Source organism: Aspergillus lucknowensis (assembly GCF_044049455.1).
Source record: "Aspergillus lucknowensis strain CBS 449.75 chromosome Unknown BJX67scaffold_1, whole genome shotgun sequence".
Classification (NCBI taxonomy): domain Eukaryota; kingdom Fungi; phylum Ascomycota; class Eurotiomycetes; order Eurotiales; family Aspergillaceae; genus Aspergillus; species Aspergillus lucknowensis.
This window is the reverse complement of record NW_027263545.1, coordinates 1,385,966-1,406,941: the sequence shown is the minus strand read 5'-3', so window position 1 is coordinate 1,406,941 and position 20,976 is coordinate 1,385,966. Positions and strand designations below refer to the sequence as shown.

The window sequence follows — 20,976 nt, the reverse complement described above, 5'->3', positions numbered from 1 at the left end:
TTCGCTCATCGCTCACTCACTTCGGGCCCTTTCAAGAATCAGTTCCCTCCGTTCTCGAGCCCCTCCTCGCTGCCTCCCCCTACTTCGCGGCGCATTCGCGACATCACCGGTTACTCGAATCCATCGGAGTCCCTCGCTCCTTCCGCTCATTCTCTCGCTCTCTCAATCGTGCCTTCCTTTTATTGCCGACGGAGCTTTGTTTACACCTCGAGGGAATAAAAATCGACTTCTTTCCTCTCAACAAATGCGACCGAAACTCATACAACTCTACGGGGACAGTGCAGCTTCCTAATTGCCATCAGTCCAGCCTACTATGACATTCAATACGCTGAGCATTAAAACCAAAACCGCGGGCCATGCTCCATCCCTCCGAGTTACCCCCTCCAACTCCCCTTCTCTGCGGCCGCCAACACGTTCTTCCAACAAACCGTCCTTGTACCAATCGGCGTTATCCCTCCAAACGGTAATCGGAACTACGACAACTACACCCAATGGTTTCTCTTATCACGACCAGAGCAGGTCGTTTGCGTTTTGCGCTGGATCCGCCGCTGTGCTTGCGGAGTTAGATGAGGATAGCAGCGCGAGCCAACGCTTTTTCCGTGCCCGACCCTCTGCAAACAGCATCAACCCAATAACTTCATTTTACAACCAGCCTACTCCTCCGGCGACACCCGAAACGAGATCGAAGTCTCTGTCGAACTTAAAGGGCATGTCTTACAATGGTCTTGGTTCCCCGTCAAGCGAAGTAGTGGAGGCAACTAGTCCTCGCGTATGGTCGTCAAAGGAGAAGGTCAAGGCAGTTAGCAGCGTTGCCATTAGCCCAAACGGGAGATTTCTTGCCGTGGGAGAGGTAAGTACAGAGAATGCGTCGTGATGTCGAACAGTATTAATCCCCCTCAGACGGGCTATAATCCCAGAGTCCTCATTTTCTCGACTGCAAAAGATGCGCCTCCCGATATGCCACTTTCAATCCTGACGGAACATTCTTTCGGTGTCCGTGCCCTTGCTTGGAGTCCAAACTCGCAGTACTTGGCTACCCTTGGGGACGTGAATGATGGATTTCTCTTTGTATGGTCCATCAGCCTCAAAAATGGCTCAGCAAAATTGCACTCAACGAACAAATGCACAACTGTTGTTCGTGATATGACCTGGATAGGTCAAGCCCTAATGACGTATGTTTTTGCGTGATAGGGTGCTTACTCAAGATGCTAACATCGCTCACAGTGTGGGAGTTCGCCACGTCAAGGTCTGGAGACTCCCCGAGATGCGACCCATATCGCCGAATAAATCGCGTCCAAACTCCGAACAGGCTGCTAATTCCACAGCGCCCAAGGCACTTACTGGGAGAAATTGTGTCTTGAATGCGTTGGCAGACAATACATTCAATAGTGTCGTCAGTATTTCTGACTCCGAAGCTATTGTGGGAACCGATTCTGGGGCTCTCTGTCTCGTCGATGATACTGAGGGTAGCGCTAAGCTTACTCTCATCCAGTACATGGAATTTGGTATCACTTCATTGACAGTGGATTCAGATCGCTCCTGTATATGGATCGGGGGTCGCGGGAGACGTTTGCAAAGGTTTGCGTTTGAATCATTGCGGCCATCAAGCAATCCTCCGTCCCCACGCACATCGAGCAGGTCGTCGGTGGAGCTCAAACCCAAAGAGCCAGCAATCACTTGCATTGGCTCCCTTATGTCTCATCTTGTTACTGTAGATGCTACCAAAGCGATCCACATTCTCCCAATCGAGAAGTTGAACGACGGAGGCGAACAGCGCGAGACGGGAATCGCTATGCCGGCTCATCGAGATGCGGTTCTCGGAATAGGACCACTTGAAACACCGAATAAGCTCGGGGCCGACTTTTTCACCTGGTCGTGCAAAGGCGTCGTCAAGTTCTGGAACACCCGGGGTGAGTGCCGCGATTCGCGAGCAATTGCTGTTGAACAGCTTCCGGGGATTGATGACGACGCCTCGAATGAACTAAAGATACTGCGGGCCAATAGTCACATGGGCTTATTTGTCTCCGGTGACAAACTCGGTGTTCTACGGTACTGAGCTCTTACATTGTGCGTGTTGAAACAGGCAAAGCTAATTCCGTTCTAGAGTTCTACAAGGCCAGCCATGGAGATGTATTAACGAAGTCCGGGCCCATGGAGGAGAAATTACTGACATCGCATTGTGCGAGACCTCCGGCTCTTGTGTGGTTGCTAGCGCTGGTCGTGATCGAATGGTACAGCTTTTTGAGAGACGTGAGGACAGCCTTCAGTTAATCCAAACTATGGATGATCATGTTGGCGCAGTGGGTCAGCTTCTCTTCGTCAATAGGGGAGAAAAGCTGTTATCCTCTTCGGCAGATCGTACCGTTCTCATCAGAGAGCGGGTGACTCGCGAAACCGAAGGGGATACCGCCATCGCTTATCTAATATCACGAGTCATCACCTTGAGATCGTCTCCAGTGTCAATGGCACTGTCTCCGGATGATCCTGATAGTCTAATCTTCTCGGCTGTTGATCGCTGCATCTACCAGTATGAGATTAGTTCTGGTCGATATGTTCACTCCTTCCGTGCGGCCGACTCCGAATCGAACGATACAGTGGTAATGGGCTCGCTGACCGTAACGTCTCCCATCTCCGGACAGAGCCCTAAATTGCTTATCGGAGTATCAGGGACTGACAAATCGATCCGTGTGTACGACTTGGAGAAGGGCGCCCTTCTTACAGGCGAATTCGGACACACCGAAGGTGTCAGTGATGTTCGACTGCTAGAAAAATACTCTACTACGCCAGACCATCCAACGGAGCAGGTCTTGGTTAGCTCCGGTATTGATGGGGTTGTCATGATCTGGAATATTTCCGTTCAGTTGCAGCAGCCTCAAGAGCTCACTCAGCCTACACAGTCAAATTCTAACGGGGAGGAGGACGAAAGTTTCTCGAAAGAGCTAACGGCTTCAAAACCTCCCTTGCGGAGAGTGTTATCCCGATCAGAACTTGCCTGGTTTCAGCGTCCGGAAAATGCGGCAGCATCTGCAACTCCTACGCCTGTGCGAGAACCACCTCCACCCCTCTTGCGCAAATTCTCGAGAATGTCTCTCATTTCATCGGCGAAGAACGGGAACATTGCACCAGCAACCCCTCCCTCTGCGCCGACACGTCGCTCGCCTACCTCCAGCAGTCGCCCTGAAAGACTACGCAACTCTCCGTCCCCGCCTAGTCCGAAGTCAACAACTCCGCGAAAAGCCGTCGAGCCACGCAATTCCCGCAATAACGTCCGCTGCTCATCTTTGGATTTCCGTACACGTGCTCGAGGGAAGAGTGAGTTTGGTAGCCTGAATATGTCTACCGAACAAGTATGCCGCACGCTCAAAGCGTATAGGAAGAAACTCAACGGATCGACGGAGCACCTGAATTCTCAGAAAGAGCTCGAGCGCGAACTAGGCCTCACTTTACGAATCCTAAACGCCCGAACGAAGAAACCTGACTCGGGCGAAACAGAGACCGAGAGCAGCGGCAAGGAAAATGAGAGAATACCCCCCCCTCCCCCTTTTCCAAACAAGCCTGCGCGCATTCCTCGTCGAATTCCGTCAACGCCCAACTTAGGACAGAGAAAATCATCACGACACTCCCGAAGGCGCTCCCTTGATGCGGCTGGAGAAGGCTGAAATCGCCGACTCATCTGCTGAATCTTATTAACCTTCTCACTTCATTCAATTCGTTCCCTCTTTTTCTCTTTCTTTTCCCTTCTTAGCGGCGTTCCGTGGTGACATGGGATTTTACTTGGAGTTATCATTGATGGATCTCTGCATGTTGCGAGGCAGGTGTTGCCTTTACTCCTTTCTCACGTTGCATCTTATCGAAGCATAGCAGGTGTTGTGTTGATTTTGGGTCACTTGATGGTTCTGTGATTTCATTCTCTGGCGGACATTGATCCACCCTCAGTCGTTGTAATTTCTTCATTCTTGCTTTGACTCTGTCTCTCATTTGCTGTTTGGAGCGAACTTCAGGCCCGCTGGTCTAATTCGGAGCCACGACGGTGGCATACATTTTCCTTGGGCTTACGCTTGTCCTCTCTCTTCCCTGCCCAAACCTTGATCTATTAACGCAGCATTTCTGGGCAATTTTCTTAATGATACCCCTGTTTAGTTAGAATCTGCAAGCTTCCGTTGGGACCGCAGATTCAAGAGTCCGAGAGAGGCCATCTTTGTTCTCGCAGGTTGCACTAGATTAATATGATACATCACCAGAAAGCTGTCGCTACTCCTCCTTGTACCAAGTCTTCAGAGATTTCCCTCGCTCTCTGTCTGGCTGCCAACTCACTCTCTACCACAGTTCCCAAACGCGGCTGATAGATACCTACATGAGACCGCCTGCATGCTATGCAATGCGCCTATACCAATCAGCCTCATGTCCATGAACAAAGGAGCCCCAATCCGCTCCCTACTCCTTCTTTCTTATGGAGGCTTGACTACATCATCCCACATCCCAAGGCCTGTTTCGTTAAGATCTTAATCACCCAGTACCGCTCCTGGCTAGACGGGCCGGAGCCATGCAGGGTGCCTCACGAGTCGACGATATGTTCGAAGAGGCTCCGCCGAGACTCCTGGGGCAAGTATCCGGCTCCCGCCCCCGGCCTGTTAAGAACGAGACCTGCGAATGATATTGGCGAGGAGAGTATCACAGTCCATGCCACGACACACCACTCGCAGGGTCCATAGACGACGCTCGCACATAAAGCCAAAGAGGACGTCGCAACTCGTCCCTCGTGTATCGGAGGTTCGAGAACAGTCAGCTTTTCCTGCCCTCGAAGGGCCCTTATTGAGTCTCGACAATCTTAACAAGCTTCGCGGGCCTGGTCCGCAGGAGGGTTGCTGCTTAGTGGAGGAGAGGGGAGGGTAGGGCCGTACGAACTCCCGTCCTCGCGCCTTCCCTCGGGACTTCGTTACCTGGGCATAAACCCATCGGGAAGTCGTGATGGAGGACCCCTCAAGATAAGGAAAGAGCATTCGCCGCCCACACGTGGCTGCCGCGGGCCTCCATCGCACTTTCCTTCTTGTGTGGGAAGTCCGTCCCGACCGGGGGTTTTAGGAAGGCGCTACTGAGGGTCGGGACGAAGGACGGGTGGGAAGGAGCAATAGGCGCCTTGGTTTGTCGCTCTTTCCCACCGAAGCACCTGGGAACCTGGGCAGAGGGATGGACCTTCCTACTTGGGGTATTCCCATCGGAGGAAGGAGCAATGGAGGTTGGCACGTGCGGGGCGGGAATGGGGAAGGGCGGTTGGGTCAGGTGGGTTTGCATGGCATGGATGTAACGATGATGGGTTGGGTCGCGACGTCTGGTATACCCTATGTTGTAGAACTACGCATAAGTAGTTGAAAGAAAGTCGGTTTTTCCTAACTCTTAGGTATACGGTCGTCTCCGCCTCTTGGATGTTAGTTAGGTCTAGGCACAACAGGACAGGAGGAGCCGAAAACCAACAACACAACGACGACCGCGCGATAGCTATGCTGGAAGCTGAAATTGAGCAGCGTGCAAGTGTTTACATTTCCGTTCAATAAGACTGTAGCTTCGCAAGGTTACCCCGTAAATGCCTCCCCAGCTCACCACGGTCCTCTTCAATCAGATCCGCCAAAGCAATCGCCTTCCTTGCCCATCGATTGCATTCTTCGTCCGCTGACATGAGGAAGAACTCCACCGCCCGATTGAAGGAAACAGTTGCCAGCCACTCCAATTCTTCTTTTGGATACTGTGCTCGGACAATAGGGTTATCGCGGGCTAATATTAGGGCTTGGTCGAGGACGGATTCGGCAAGAACATATTCCTCTGCTTGGGTTGAGAGCGAGAAGAGACAGCGGAGGTAGCGTGGGAGGATATCGCTAAACCTGAAAGTTGATGAGGGGGACGAATGGAATATCCGTATCATTTGCTGCGTTGTGGGTTAGGGCTTGATATCTAAGAACAGTCACAGGGCGTACCTTGACGACTCGCGATTGGCACGACGAAGGGGCCCCGGAACGAAGGATACAGTCGAGAAATATAGAGCTTAAGTTGATGTCGACAATTGGCTTTGAGGCCTCAAGGATATTTCCCAGGTCTTCCCATTGGCGAAGGAAAACAGCGGCTTCAAAGTCGAAGGAGAGCATGATGCGGTATTTGTCAACCCAAGTACCTGGATGCGGTTCTGGTGTAGAGTCGCTGTTGGTAACTTTGATATGAGCTTGGAATTGTTTTATAGCTTGGCGCGCCTCCGTGTAGTAGCTTGCCTGGTGGTGTTGGTATCAAGACCGAAACTCGGGGCGTACCCTGGCTCACCTTGGTTGAAGGCTTTCCTTTGCTTCGGGCTTCTTTTATTAAGGGTATGGCTTGGAGAAAATCACATCGCAGATTATGGTCGACCGAGCTAGCGTCTAACTCTGCTCCCGGTTCTTTCTCAGAGAGCTCCATGAACTATACAAGTAGGTTAGGCAAGGTAGGCATCAGGGACTGACAGAACAATTACCTTCTGCGAAACCTTCAGAAACCTAATCACTCTCTGTGCGGTAACAGATTCATAGATGTCAAGGGCAATACTGTAGCTTTTGAAGGAAAGCCAGTGTATCTCGGCGGAGGAAAGCAACCCTTTCCCGGCCACATTCAATGCTACCGCGTCCGAGTTAGACATTTCGCTCCAGACGTGGGATCAACCTACCAGATTCGAAAAGAGATTCCACGTGTGTTAACACGCTTTCCTTCTGCCGCTTAATGTACTTCTCGTAGACAACCCATATCATATATTGTAGCAGTTGGGATATATGGAGATTCCCAGAGCTATTGCTGTCTAATATAGATATCAATTCATCCAATTCTTTGACTGCAATATCAGTTTTATCAAGCTGTAAGGCGTCTTCCACGCATGACCAGATGTATTCAGTGCCATCTCCCGACCTGCAGAGCGTTTGAAGATGAATATTCGCTTCAGGCGGATTAGCGGCGATAAACTGAGTAGGAGGACGTATGACGGTACCAATCGAGGTATCCCCCGCAAAAAGGGCCAACCTATATAGCAGGTACAGAGTGAGCGGGCAGGATTTGCAGTTTTCAGGTATTTCATCAAAGATCTTTCGCGCTCTAGAGGGGTTGACATCCTCCAACCCACAAAGGATCAATTTTCTGTCTACCTGTTAGTCACAATTGGGCTACGCTATTCGAGCATACCGAAAGAACTTGGCTTCTGTGTCTGTAGTCTTGTGGAAGATTGGCTGCTTCAGAACAAAGCGACACCACTGTTCGGCGACAGAGATAAGCCGTTTGGATATCATCGTATCAACATACTTCCAGATGAGCTCAGATCCAGTTAGTATTGATCCATAGACTGGGAGGACAGGCTTACAATCAGAGAGGCGTAGGTCGCATTCTCGCTCAGCTTTTCTAAACCGCATTCTGTCATCTTTCCGGCCGTCGTTTCGGCCAGCGCGCTGCTATCCATGTCGGAGGTTGTGTTTGTCAAGGTCCAGACAATGGAGACAAAGATATTCTCCATCCACTGCTCTTTGGAATTTGTATTTGATGCTTTGAGCTTGTTAAACAGCAGGCCACAAGCTTCGATGAATAGTCCTGGACTATCGAGCGTCAACACAAGACTATTCTAGGAAGACGCGTTCTTCTCACCTCGACTTTCCGAGCTTTGCAACGTAGTAGTGCATTCTCCCACCAGTTATTACTTAAATTTATATCCTCCGACGGCCTACTCACAATTTGAAGTTCATATCACTGACATCCATCACATCAATAGCAGACCTAAGTGCTGAATTAAGTCAGGATTTGGCTCCCCACCACCGGCATTTAACCGGCTTACTTTCAAAGTACTCTTCATCTGTCGTCCACTTGTTGCTAAGGGCCGCGAGGGAGATCACGAGGACGCAAAAGGACTTTCCGTACTCCTACGACGGATTGTTAGAAGTACACTATACTCAAGGTCTCTCGCTTACATTTTTCAACAAGTCTAATGTCTTTTGCAGGTGGCCGTCAGAGCTTGCTGTCGTAAGTTGAATATTCGCCCGCGCTGCACCATTAGCATGTGAGCTGGTACCTTCAGATCTCCCGTTATCTCACCAAATGCCTGTAGGATTAACAGCCTTTTTTCCTTAAGTCCCCGGTTTACTTCCTGACCTTCTTCTTGTAATGACTCGCACGCCGTAATTGCCCTATCAAGCCATATGGACGCAGTTTCGTTCTGTCCCAAGCCGAGTGCTGCGCCCCCAATGGCGTAGCATATATCGAGCACAACATCCTGCTGCTGTCTTGTTCTGAGGACTGGGAGTTTTGAAAATAAGTGGTCCGCAATATCTGGCCGTTCTTGCGTCCAGGCCAAGTAGATCCGTAGCATGTAATACTCAGTTGTGAAGGACTCAAATTTTAAGCAACTGCTATCACTCTTCGACTTGTCGAGGATATCTAATCTCGTGGCCGTGCATTCCATAAACTTCTGGCTCAGGTCGGTAAGCTTCTGGTCTAACGGTTCGTTAGCCATAACCGGGGAACAGGCAATAATGGAAAGGAAGACGCACCGATACATGTCTTGGTTATTTGAAATGCAAGCTCAAGACTTCGGTAGCTCCCTGAAAATCCACAAAGCAAGTCATCAGCGTTCAACCTAGTTGCACGCAGGAGTAGAAGTCTCCTTACCCGCATCCGTCTTTGGTGCAGCGACCTCAAGCATCGCATATGCCAGAGCTTTCACTGGGCTAGACTTAGCAAAGAGAGAACCTTAGGTACAGTCACCCACCCGGTACCTTTACATAACAGTACAGTGTCATTGTTGGCTTTGAGTGTCCTCATCCGCTGCACACACATGTTCCATAATTTTGTTCCCTCGGTGTCTAACTGACGACGTGTCGATGTAGAGGCAGGGTCAATGGAGGAGAGAAGCCAGTGCAAAGTCTTCTCCAGTAACTCGACGGTTTCGTCGGGCAAGGCTAGAGTTTCCGAATTGTCATCTTGACAGAGCTGGTTTTGAATGCCCTCGACGAGAGCTGGAGGAGAGACAACTGGTTAGTAGGTATTCGGTAGGCATTGATTCTGCTGACCTAGAATCGAGGCGACTTGGTCGTTGAGATTGTGAGGACGTTTTGTTGACATGTTTCAGAGGGAGTGTTTGTGATTAGAACTTGGGAGTGAGAGAAGTTAAGATGGTTTACAGGACGGAAACGCAGCAATCCAGGAAATTGTTTGCTCGTTAGTAGGGAGAGCGGCAGCATAATCCCCTTGCGCAGGATGACATTTCAATGATTCCGCACAGTACTGTAAAAAAAGTTGGATTTCTTCTAGGCTTAAGCCAGGATCTTTGGGACGATTCCGTAACCATCTCCCCAGGTCAGGCTGCCTGGATATTGCTCGAGCATGATGTAAATAGCCGTCTAGCCAGGAACATTCACCGAGCCACCCACACAGAATGAGGTTTTCTTGGGATTGGATGTTACTAGTAACGATATGGCCTAAGCCCAGCTCACCGTCGACTCATGGGCTGGCGAAAACCGCTGGTATTATTGACCTAATTGCAGCCACTGTTCGGATGTATGAACTCTGCTCCTTGACTTGTGTTGGACGAGACCTTTGTCATTCCATGATAACTGATAGTACTAATCAAACCTTCAACCGAACAATGCCACCATCAGAGCAAAATATCAAGCCTGACGGATGTCCAGAACGGCATATCCTTTATTGATGGGGATATGATACATCACATTCTGCCAAGTCAAAATGGTATAAACGAGAAAAAATCGTAAATCTTCAGCCTAGGTGAGCCCTAACTTGATCTGTAAGCCAGAGTAAAATAAGAGAAAATCCCAGAGGGTTCAGGTAAAATATGTTCCCATATAAACGCCGATTTGGAAGTCAGGTAGATGACCAAAATTATTTGTTTTTCCGCTGGGAGGGTAAGAAATTTCCAACGATGAGAGAGGGACTTGGAGGATAAGTTAGGTTCAGGGTAAAGATATTCGGGGTCGATGCAGCTTACATATTATGATTATCTCTCCGAATAGTGAAGGAGAAGCAGCAGGGTATGCCGTCGCTAGAGTTCGTGGCGTTTGGATTCTTCAGTGTACAGCTTGTGAGCATTGCTTTTTGGGTATTGTCGAAAGCGATGGCGCCAAACTTTTCCCAGTAACTCACGAGCTGGTCTTCCACAATTATCTCATGAATTGCCAGCTTACCCTAATGCCAGGAACAAGTCAGTGCTACCTGTCATAGAACTTCAACAGTAGCTGAGAAACTCACGTCTCTGAGGACCTCGATGGGGACACCAATCAGTTCAGCCATCTCTTTATTCCCACGGAATATTTCGCCTGTTCGCCTCCAGCAGCATGCCGGTATAGCCATGCTGGCGAAGACACGGTCATACTCCATGAGGCTCCGCTCAAACCACATCTCCACTAATATGAGTTCGATGTCCGTCAGACTCTGCATCCTCTCTCGGAATTTAGGTCGGAATTTATCTAATTGCCGAAGAATTTTCTGTCGCGACAACTGTTGTAGGTTCTTCTCCATGTATTGATTTAGTCTGGCGTAACCCTTGACGTAATTGAAGGGTCGCAAAAGTCCTGCATCGTACTTTGCCTTGAGGAGCTTATTCATACGCTCTTCCGGTGGGTCAGATCCAGAGGGGTCCGCTGCAGTCATATAGTATGTTTCTCTTGCCTTATCGTTCCCGATTGCGGTGCCTGACGCATTGTCGCCCGTCGTTTGTTGGCTCTGCGGTGGCTGTACCGGTTGAGATTGTTGAAGTAGCGACGGATTAGGACCGCCCAGCACTGCCATGGAGTTTATTAATGTTGGGTCCGAATACATTCTCTGCATATCATCGTTTTGAAACATTCCTCCATCATCTAAGAGACTGTTGCTGAGAAAGTCACCAAGAAGGTTATATTCGTTCGTAACTTCGGGCGCGTTGAACATATAAGAAGGATGGAATGTGTGCATATCTTGGAATTGGCTCTGTCTGCCGACCCAGTCATTGTATCCAAGGACTATAAGGATATTAGCAAGATAACGGCACGAAATAGGTCGCAACACTTGATAAGTGCTTACGTTGCTGTGAGGTGACACCCAAGTTTTGACCTGTCGAAGAGGAAATGGGTCCGGGTTGCACCGCATTCATCGAGGAGGAAGTAAGGCCAAGAGTCCCATCGGCCAGGAGTTGCTGACCCGCAGCATCTTGGATATCCACTTTCCTGGGCATCGCGTGGGCATTCGGATACTCGTTGCTTGAGGGGCCCTCTTCGTCCTGAGCGGAATGCTCGTGCTCGCTGCGCGATCGTTTCGACGGTTCTCTCGGTTCATCATGACACAGGTGCCCGATATTCCGCTTTATACATCGAGTGCACGGGCGCTCCTTCATTTCGCAGAAACATCATTGTCAGCATGAATTCGTGCTCTCCCAAGTGCCATCCTGGGGATACGTTTCACAAGGTCTCGTGCCGGTGGGATTCAGGGCAAGTCTTACCGAATCGCAAGTCATATGCTGTCACACGTGAGCAAGTGGCTTTCCGTCAGCAAATGAATTCTCATGAAGATCTCGATCGGACAAGGCCCTTATTCCTTTTTCTCGTTGCAGTCACCGAGAGGGTGTAAAGAGCGGGGAGTGTGAGCGGAGGTGATAAGAACCCCCACAGGGCGGGCAATGGACTTACCGATCGCCGACAGTAGACGCATGCTGCGAGCGTGGAACCCTGATTAGCAACGTGGTGTACAGGCTGTAAAGAGAGGTGGAGGTAAGGAACCGCTGCCAGGGCCCTTCTCGGATGTTTGGACTCACCATGATTGACTTTGCGCCGTTTCTTTGGGCTGGCGCGAACCCCCGGGGCAGCATTCTCGGGCTGCGACATTTGTGTGGTGTCTTTCGCATTTAAATCATTTTTGCTGGCTATGCTTGCTTCGGCCATTTTGTTCGAAGTCTGGTTTTCTGCCGTGCCATTGCTGGCGCGTTGTTCGGGGGCTGCACCCGCTTGCGCTGCGGTTTTCTCCGTCATTGATCGATGGGCGCAAAAGGTGTTGCGCAGAGACCGGCTCGCTGCTGTGGCTGTTGCTGCTTGATTGGAACACAAAAGGGGGGAAGAATGGGGACTTGCAGGCAGAAACGCCGTTTCAGCGAAGGAGAGGAGGAACAACCATCAATTCTGCAACCTCGCACGTCACGATGAGAGGGAAGAATCTCAAGACAAGAGACATGCGACCAGCGATCAAAGTTCCCCGCCGAGAACAAGCGGGACTTGGAACTCTGTCCAGTGTCAATTCCCGGCCTTCTCCGCATTGGGAACCGCCGCCATCCCAAAGTGGTTCAGCGAGTCAGAGACTCCAAAGTCGCTCAGCCTCGGAAATATCAGGGGCTACCCACGGTCACAAACTGCCGCCTGCTGTTACTCTCTCCATGTGCAGCCCGGATGCCTCGGTTTAGTAAGATGTCTATACAAAGCCTCTACGCTCAAACTTGGTTCTTGAATATACGTCACAGCAAATCTGGAGTGGTTTCGAATGTTCTGTGCTCGCACAGCACCAGGGGAGGAGCGATAGCGAGATCCGCCGAGCGGACAGAACCCGCAGTAGCTAAAGTCAAGCCTGATCTCCTTCCACGAAGCACGCTCTTGGATGTCAACTCTCTGATCGCGCTGTGTGACCCCCTCAACCAACCCAAGAAGCTCATTTCAAGTCCAAAATGCCCATTCACGGGTCCGTGGTGTTGCATGTTCGCAACAAAGAGAACGCAATTATGAAGCACGTCCCCTGCGAGCGTCGATCCGTCTGCGTACACTGCGTTGTTGCACACATCACCTCCGCGAACAAGGATCTGACCGTCAGGATCCCTGTTCGGAGATTTCCTCTAGAGTCCGTCCTGCTTGGCCTTCTGTATGTGTGTACGCGCATATCGCCCCATGACCCATGACAGAATCCTTAACTATACGAGCCGAACTCTGTAGCTCAGTCGTCGGGAATAGGTACCAGACTTAACGCGGCTTGAGATCGTGAAATCGCGTCCTTTAATCCAGATAGAGGAGCAGTATTACTCCGCATGGATTCTAAGTGGCCGTTTAGTTGCTTGAGTAAAGTCGATACTTCCGGATCGCCCTCAAGCTAGTTTACGTCAGTTAACAACGCATGGTCAAGGTCGCAAGATCTTACCTCGTCGAACCCCAATGGTGAGCCTTTCGTATTCGAAAGTGTAAACTCGGTGGGCGTCCTGATCGTCTGATCGGGGTTATCTTCGAGACGTCGGAGAGCAGGGTGCTCCTACATTGAGTAAGTGGAAACTTCCCATAGGCCTTTCACAAAAATCCAGCATACATTTTTCATCTGCCTCTTCCTCTCCGCTTCGGCGCGCTTTGCGTTCTTTTCCATTTCCTGGAGCTGTTTCGTTTCCTTCGCAAGGAGGGCCTCTTCCTTCGCAATTTCGTTCTTCAGCAAATCAATGCTGTCCGTCATCGTCGAAAGTGAGGCCTCTAGCGCTCTCTAAGTAAGCGAGTCAGTATGTGAGCGCATCCCAGTTCACAAGATACCCATACGTGTTCCTTGAGAGCCGCTTCGTACTCGAAAACCGAATCTTTCGTCATGGGGGGGAATGGCATTCGAGGAAGACGCTTTCCGAGGCTACACCAAGCAAGTTAAACAGATGTATTTCCAAACAACAACGCGCGCTACATACTTCTTCACGACCGCTTGGACAGCCGCCTGTGTCTCAGAGCGTTTCCGCTCATTCTGTTGCCGGACAATCACAGGGCGCTCAAGAGCCCGGAACATGTCGCGGATTTTATCCTGAGCGGGTTGTGGGAGTGTGGACCATTTGGACTTGACTGTTCTTTCAGAGATATGCCGCACTTGGGGCTTTAAGTAGGCGTATGGCTTCTTGCGCCGATTGTTGGCATCCTGGTCGCGCGTAGCGTCGGAACGCTTTCGTTTTGGAGGCATCGTGAATGATTCGCCAATACGAGAGGACTGTAACGTCAATTGTATCTCTCCTTGACGAACCCCGTTATCGAGAGAATTGATAGAGGCATAAATGGAAACTCATGCGAGTTGTCACCCGGTGTTGATTGTTGCCGCCACAGACGCGCCAAGCATCCTGAAAGTCACATGTTATGTATGCATTATCACCACTAAACCTCTTTCGAGTCCAGGTCGATCCCCACTAAACACCACGACCAGATCTGACTAGCCTCCTTGTTATCGGTGATTTTCACATGTCGTGAAGTCAGATTCTCCAGAGCGATAAAGCTCTAACGAATGATGTCATCGTGTTGCTCTCTATTCTACGGTATGCGCGGAGCCCATAGACCCATCTCACTAGAATCAATTAGATATATCAATACAAAGCTGATTCGAAAGGTATTCGAACGACGGGTATATTATAATGTCCCAGCTCCGAGTCATAGGCACCATAAGTAAACGCCTGTTAATCTGCCCAACCCAACCTGCGTCCAAACAGACCGCTAAACCGATTCAAACAACCAGACCGTTTTTCGTGGGGGGTGATAAAAAATTGTCATCGTCACGTAAAGCCAGTTTCATCGTGGCATTACCAAGCCATTCATGGTCTTTAGATCCGCAAGTTGGGTCCTCAGGATGTCATTACCACGCAAGATCTCCTCCAACCAGTCGGCGGCTTGAGTGAGCATTGCGCTTTTGCTAAACCCGCCACCTTTTAACCCAGGAACAAGCGTGCACAAGTCTTCAAAACCCTGTCTGATGAGATTCCGTCGTTTCTGCTCCGACAGAATATGGTTGCTTCGTTTCTGCTCTTCTGTTAAATTCTCCCGCGGAGCTTTCGAGCTTTGGGAAGCTCTCGGCTTGCGGGTAGCATCGTTTGACAGCTGCCTATTCGAGCCCCTGGAGCGCTTTGACCGTCGTCTAGACTCATCATCAGAGACCTTATCGTCTTCTTCCTTGATCAACAGCCTCTGCTTCTTCTTCGGATGCGATAGATCTTCCATACTGTCAGCGTAACTTTGCCTTAATCCATTCATATGATTAACCGCTCCTGTGTCTACCCATGGAATGGGGTGGTGGTGAACGACACGATCCGGGGTGGGTGCTCGAGTATTAGCAGCGCTGCTTTGTGGTTCGAGGCATTCTAGGTTATCTAGAAGTTCCTGCGTCCTCTGTTCTTCGTCGGGTTGGTCTGGAGGTGCCACATATCCTTGGTCCATGAAACTAGAGTCAGAGCCCCAGTGAAGCGGCCTTGCTTTGGTTGAAAATTGCCGCTCTGGGGATATCGGCTCGTGAACATCGAAAAACATCTTCGTAGTATGGACGCCAATCGGTAGATGCGTCCGAGACAACGCGTTGGGGCGCTTGGTGGGTAAATGGCCGTTTTGTTGCTGATCTTTGCCATTCCCCTTGAGCAGTGGGTGATCCATATTCGAGAACGCTGATTGCGGTTGACTGCCAAAGGCGGTGCTGATCTCATGTCCATGGACTCCATTCTGGTACAACATCGACGCCGCAGCAACTATATCCGGATTTTGATTTGAATGTTCCGGAAGAACATCCACAGGCTTTTCGACACCCCGATGAGAAAATGATGGCTGGGGAAGAGACGTTGTAGAGCCTTCGAACGTTGGGGGTAGTTCACTTGACCAGTCAAATCCTGGAAATCCAAGAGATTTGGTTGTGTCGTTTTGAGAACCCGTAAACCAGAAGTCATTCGCGAACGGATTAGAGTTTATTGTAGTGAAGAAATTATCAAGCATATTCGACTCATGATCATCAAGCAGCGCTGGTCCGAGGGGTGAAGCCGGAGCAGGCTCATAGGGCGTGTCCTCAAGGAATGAATCTGTTATCAAGGAGACCAGGTTAGATGTTGAACGCCTCACCCCCCGAAAGGGAGTACCTACAGCCAAACGGGGCGGCCTGGGTCCGTCCATTTTGGCCCTCTGTGCCATTTGTGGTATTGATGCTCATCATTATGGATTATAAACGAAAAGAGAAGTTGTGCAATATTTTGGAGATATCACGATGAAGATTCACCGGCATCTGCTCCGGCGAGGCGCAAGCAGCATAGGCAAGGACGACCTCAGCATACCTTGACTGGCAAGGGACCCGTGACCGATGATGCAGATTTCAAATGCACAGTGGAAGAAACTCTGAGTGAAGTTGGAAGGACTCGAGGCTCAAGGTCGACGTCGACCGCTGGACAGTGCGCTGTGCAAAGAGACCTTACTTTGTGTATCCCAGAGAGCAGCTTGAAACGGGAATTTCCTCAAGACATAGAAAATGTTGAAAAAAGTGAAAATAGTGACTCGGGCGTGTTTCGGAAGTTCAGGACAAGGAAATTAAAACAGGTAGCCAGATCCACCAAGGCAAGCGCACATCCCCCGCATTGAATCTGAGAACAGTGAAAAGATGACGACCGGGTCAGGAAGTGGAGGGTTGATGGCGGATGGAGCATGGCTTCTCGGGCCTGGAGGCAATCACATGCGAATCGAATTGCTGCGCAGGTCGCGTGACGTATCAGTAATACCATTGTTACCATACGATCCGTGCCATATCCCATCGGCAGCGGGTAACAGCCCGTTCTGGCAACCGTCGGACAAACATCCCCGTTGGAAACCGTCAAGCCCAAAAGGAGGATTGCTTGCGAGCTTCCCTGTCCCTTCTCCCCCTTCCATCCAATGACCAAGCCGTGGCTTTGCAATCCTTTCCTCGAGGAGCAGCTCTGAGCTTTGGCTTTTTGCTGTTCAAGTCAGTTCTTTCAGTGGCACGACGGTCCGCTGTTCGAATTCCGTTCTGTCGCGTTTTACCCAGCACAACGCTTAATTCCGCCCCATTGGACTGTTTCCCAGAGCACTTTCAGTGGACGTACCTGACACCTGCAAGCCCCAAATTTTGGCGAGACGCGTGGGCGAATTCCAATTACTCCTCGGGGTGCCGACGGGGAGCTACCCCTGAACCAAGCTGACTTTGAAGATTGCGATTTCCTCCATACTCTTCCCTCGTCCCGGCACCGAGGCGACGTCGGCTTTGCGTCGCACGGCACCACGGCAAATCATACCGAAGGATCCTCTAAATTCGTGCCTTGGAACCCCAGTTAATTTCCCGGTTCTGCAAGAATATGGAGTAGATCGTTCGAAGATTATTGAGAGGTTCGTCGCCCCTTCCCAAAGGACTCGCAATTGCAGCCAATAAGTGTCCGTGGCCCTCTCCTTTGCCGACGTCGTCCAACAGAACTGCACATTTCTCGTTGGCCATGCGATTTGGTCGGGATGTGATGATTGGTTACTGGAGATTTCAGACACCGTCCTGACCCCAGATCATAGGCCATTACCTAGGTTTATTGCGATTATATCAACTTCGGTGGCTGTCATGAATGAAGAGGAATCCAACCGCGATGGATCCTGTTGCACTCACTGGCAGGCGCCATCGGGCCGCGCAACTCCAACCGTAAGTACAACCTCTATCCTAGGTGTCTATTGGGCCATTCCTGTGCAACTGCAGTGCATCCAAGCGTCCCACCTGTTCGAGAACCTTGTTGACGAGTCTTCTGATTTGCCTTCAGCGTTTTACGGGCTTATGCGTTAGGATATTTGTCTTCTACGACGCCGAAAGTCATTTCCTGCCTCCGGCGCCTCTGCGGGACCAATGAGTTGACCTGTCGACAGAAGTTCGAAGAGGTATGTGTTTTCTCGCTCTCCTTTCCTAACCCCCTGTGTAGCCATGGAACATGGATGCGCTGATGCACGGCCAATCTATGGCCTAATCTGTCCTTCTCTTTTCGAGCTCGGCGTGGAAAGCAGTTATTTACGCTGGATATACAGTTACTTCAGGCCTTGACTGGCGCACTACGCCTAGAGAGCTTCCCAACGTTCTGCGCCTCACTTGTTGGCGGTTCAACACTGCTTCCCGTCCTCGTCCTGAGAGGCCTACAAATCCTTTGCCGTAGATTTGGCGCGGATCCTAAGAGATTAAGCTCCAGAGGCGCCTCCCAATTGATTCAGTTTACTGCTGCATTCATTTCAGCATGGTTCAGTTTCCAGATACTGAATCGAAAGCCTCTGAGTTTGCAAGGGTTATACGGGGAGGCCCGAGAGGAAAATGCTCTAAATCCATCCCTCTACCAGCGGAGAAACATGCTTCACCAACATACTCGCCCTCAGTTCGCTGGGAGGACCATGGATCTCACACTCTTCACTTTTACCCGGGCACTGGATTCGATAGCCTGCGTCAGTTGGGCCTGGAGCCGACAGAAGCGGAAACATGACCCTCGCTGGTCTCGAGTCGATTCCATCATCCCTCGACTTGGAGACTCTGCTGTTTTCGCTGCTAGTGCGGCAGTGGTAATGTGGGCTTGGTTCTATGTGCCGGAAAGGCTGCCAAGATCATATAGGAAGTGGATTGGCGACGTAGCGAAAGTGGATGAACGCTTAATCGAAGCTCTTCGCCGCGCCCGAAGGAGTGTCTTCGTTTACGGAAAGGATACAGGCCAGGCATCTTTACTAGAGTCTATGTGCAAGGACTTTGGGTGGCCGATGGAATGGGGCAATCCCGCTAAGACTATCCCAATTCCATGTGAGATGGTGCACATGGGATGTGGCCCTAGCTGTGAGAAGCATGCCATCTCTCGGTTTGTCACGACTTTCAAGTTTGCCTGTGCAACCTATATTCCTCTGCAAATTGCTTTCCGTTTTCGATCAATAAAATCGATGGCGTCTCTTCGTCGAGCTGTGTCTGACGCTTTGAGGTCTTCGTCATTTCTCGCCTCATTCGTCACTATATTCTACTACTCTGTCTGCCTTGCGCGGACAAGGCTAGGGCCGAGAATCTTTGACAAGAAAACAGTATCACCACAGATGTGGGATTCTGGACTCTGTGTCGGCGCCGGATGTGTGATGTGCGGATGGAGTATACTCGTCGAACATGCAAAGAAGCGACAGGAGATTGCGTTGTTCGTGGCACCTAGAGCTGCAGCAACCGTCCTACCCAGGTTTTACGATAAAAAGGTATGATTGATCAGCTCCATTAACCCATTGCTTCGCCAGATTCGGGATGGTTACACTGCCCAGACTTCCCTGCTGTCTGTCCCAATAATCACTACCCGCCGCAACATGATTTTGTCCGAGAGCCTGCCGACTAATTGGAACTTTTCATCTAGTACCAACATCGGGAGCGTGCGACGTTCGCCATCAGCGCCGCTGTTCTGCTTACCTGTTTACGGGAATGCCCCGATATGGTTCGGGGTGTCCTAGGTAGAATCGGACGAAGTATCGTGAACTAATTCACATCCCTATATTCTCTTTCAGGAGGTGTATTATTAGAGCCTTCATTTACGCCCGAGGTATTGGCTGGCCAATACTTGTTCAGACAAAATGTCGTTCCTGCCTGTATAATACCTTGTATGATTAGAGTCGAACGTACAATTCAATCTCGGGCTCTGAACCTTTCCGAATACCTGCAGCCACAATGAAAACCGGACGGAGCAATTGGTTCTCAAAGCCGCCTGATTTCTGGAGTCCCATCAACGCCCTGGGCTCGCTCGGGGTCAAACCGTTATCGATAAGCAGGTTTTAGTCACGTGCAGCTAACTCCCGCGCCTGTGTTGATCCTGCGATAATTGCTCTTCCGCATATCTCCACGAACGAGCCTTAGAACCGCCATGTTTTCTCGGTTGACGCCTCTATGCGGTCGGTTTTTATCAACAGTAACGGGCTTCTCACGGTCAACATCCGCGAAACGCAAGAGCATTGAGACTGGGAAGAGATATTTCACGCGCAATTTGTGTCTAAATCAAAATGCGTCCGCACCATTCAATACACCCCAATCGCAGAAGCGAAATACGTCCACGATGTACGTTCAACTCGAATTCCTCAGGAAATAAATCTAAAATGGAACAGGCACTATACAATTAGCGTAATTCTCGGGACGGTGTCTCTCGCATACGGCTCAGTTCCTCTCTATAAAATGGTCCGTTCTTGAAACAGTCACCCTCCACCTCCCCAAATCCCGCTCGAAGCAAAAGCTGAACGTAAACTCCCGCTACAGATCTGTCAACAAACCGGCTGGAATGGCCAACCCGTCCTCACACACCGCGCAGGAGACGGCGACACCTCATCACGCGTTACTCCCGTCACTGACTCTCGTCGCTTGCGGATCACATTCAATGGGTCGGTGTCGGATGTACTACCCTGGAAGTTCACACCGCAGCAGCGCGAAGTTCGTGTTTTGCCAGGGGAGACCGCGCTAGCATTCTACACCGCGACGAACAAAGGCCCCTCGGATATTATCGGTGTTGCAACGTACAGCGTCACGCCGGGGCAGGTTGCTCCGTATTTCAGCAAAATTCAATGCTTTTGCTTTGAGGAACAAAAGCTTAATGCTGGGGAGTCGGTAGACATGCCAGTCTTCTTCTTCATCGATCCGGACTTTGTGACGGATCCGGCGATGAAAGGGATTGATACGATTACGCTTTCTTACACGTTCTTCAGTATGTCTGCTCCAAACCCCCTGAATTGAAGAGTCGCTGACATGAAATAGAAGCACGATATGATGACAACGGTGTGCTTCAGCCAATTCCGGGCACATAATACTCTCCGAGAAAACTATAAATCGGCGAGATGCTCTGGTTACACTTGCGTTTTTGACGGGATTCCCTTCAAGAACCTGTGCCGATGGACTCTACTAGACGCGCAAGGCGGAACACGTTGACTCGCATTCCACCATCCACAGCACACTCTATCAAGGGAATGTGCCGAAGTACTATACCTCCCTCCTCCAAACGATGTATTATAGCAAGCAGGATTGGGGTTATAAAAGGGGTTCGTATTACAGGTTATGTATATATAACAACAATATTATCTTTAGAGGAGCCCACGTGAGGCCGAGTGGCAGACACGTACCCTCGAGAAATATACAACGGCACATTCCACTGCCGCATGTTCTGTTCGGGACACAAATGCTCAACCAACTAATCAGATTAATAATAATTATAGTTTACGTCAAGTTAAGCCCGAATTCAATAAT

At 50.3% G+C, this 20,976-nt stretch overlaps 7 protein-coding genes across 7 annotated transcripts; 3 read left to right on the top strand and 4 right to left on the bottom strand.

The window, feature by feature from the left end:
* Positions 1 to 95: 95 nt before the first annotated feature.
* Positions 96 to 3,721, top strand: BJX67DRAFT_17122 (WD40 repeat domain-containing protein). Its single transcript, XM_071025101.1, has 4 exons — positions 96 to 850; positions 901 to 1,172; positions 1,225 to 2,049; positions 2,105 to 3,721. The coding sequence occupies exons 1-4, from the start codon at positions 314 to 316 to the stop codon at positions 3,657 to 3,659; spliced, it is 3,189 nt and encodes a 1,062-aa protein (XP_070891723.1). The 5' UTR covers positions 96 to 313; the 3' UTR covers positions 3,660 to 3,721.
* A 1,824-nt stretch (positions 3,722 to 5,545) lies between these two features.
* BJX67DRAFT_376535 (uncharacterized protein) lies at positions 5,546 to 9,111 on the bottom strand (the record flags this gene model as incomplete). Its single annotated transcript, XM_071031896.1, has 16 exons — positions 5,546 to 5,920; positions 5,970 to 6,257; positions 6,307 to 6,441; positions 6,494 to 6,633; positions 6,683 to 7,143; positions 7,189 to 7,316; positions 7,364 to 7,592; positions 7,642 to 7,677; positions 7,726 to 7,777; positions 7,829 to 7,913; positions 7,962 to 8,035; positions 8,086 to 8,484; positions 8,541 to 8,591; positions 8,659 to 8,712; positions 8,766 to 9,005; positions 9,060 to 9,111. 16 exons carry the CDS (start codon positions 9,109 to 9,111, stop codon positions 5,546 to 5,548), a joined length of 2,799 nt encoding a protein of 932 aa, XP_070891722.1.
* A 211-nt stretch (positions 9,112 to 9,322) lies between these two features.
* acuM (gluconeogenesis transcription factor RDS2) lies at positions 9,323 to 12,266 on the bottom strand. The gene is made up of 7 exons (XM_071027773.1): positions 11,789 to 12,266; positions 11,664 to 11,686; positions 11,477 to 11,494; positions 11,062 to 11,365; positions 10,252 to 11,000; positions 9,992 to 10,188; positions 9,323 to 9,937 (listed from the first exon to the last, which is right to left on the bottom strand). The coding sequence occupies exons 1-7, from the start codon at positions 12,000 to 12,002 to the stop codon at positions 9,886 to 9,888; spliced, it is 1,557 nt and encodes a 518-aa protein (XP_070891721.1). The 5' UTR covers positions 12,003 to 12,266; the 3' UTR covers positions 9,323 to 9,885.
* Positions 12,267 to 12,409: 143 nt separating this feature from the next.
* BJX67DRAFT_340252 (uncharacterized protein) lies at positions 12,410 to 14,051 on the bottom strand. The gene is made up of 5 exons (XM_071027772.1): positions 13,670 to 14,051; positions 13,530 to 13,614; positions 13,312 to 13,476; positions 13,150 to 13,257; positions 12,410 to 13,101 (listed from the first exon to the last, which is right to left on the bottom strand). The coding sequence occupies exons 1-5, from the start codon at positions 13,930 to 13,932 to the stop codon at positions 12,949 to 12,951; spliced, it is 774 nt and encodes a 257-aa protein (XP_070891720.1). The 5' UTR covers positions 13,933 to 14,051; the 3' UTR covers positions 12,410 to 12,948.
* Positions 14,052 to 14,164: 113 nt separating this feature from the next.
* On the bottom strand, positions 14,165 to 16,398 carry BJX67DRAFT_340250 (basic helix-loop-helix domain-containing protein). The gene has a single exon (XM_071027771.1). It carries the CDS (start codon positions 15,903 to 15,905, stop codon positions 14,529 to 14,531), a length of 1,377 nt encoding a protein of 458 aa, XP_070891719.1. The 5' UTR covers positions 15,906 to 16,398; the 3' UTR covers positions 14,165 to 14,528.
* Positions 16,399 to 16,984: 586 nt separating this feature from the next.
* BJX67DRAFT_17035 (uncharacterized protein) lies at positions 16,985 to 19,423 on the top strand. Its single transcript, XM_071025090.1, has 4 exons — positions 16,985 to 17,403; positions 17,519 to 17,633; positions 17,778 to 18,959; positions 19,112 to 19,423. Exons 1-4 carry the CDS (start codon positions 17,330 to 17,332, stop codon positions 19,232 to 19,234), a joined length of 1,494 nt encoding a protein of 497 aa, XP_070891718.1. The 5' UTR covers positions 16,985 to 17,329; the 3' UTR covers positions 19,235 to 19,423.
* A 117-nt stretch (positions 19,424 to 19,540) lies between these two features.
* BJX67DRAFT_340246 (cytochrome c oxidase assembly protein) lies at positions 19,541 to 20,914 on the top strand. The gene is made up of 4 exons (XM_071027770.1): positions 19,541 to 19,803; positions 19,851 to 19,920; positions 19,999 to 20,440; positions 20,491 to 20,914. The coding sequence occupies exons 1-4, from the start codon at positions 19,613 to 19,615 to the stop codon at positions 20,538 to 20,540; spliced, it is 753 nt and encodes a 250-aa protein (XP_070891717.1). The 5' UTR covers positions 19,541 to 19,612; the 3' UTR covers positions 20,541 to 20,914.
* Positions 20,915 to 20,976: the final 62 nt, after the last annotated feature.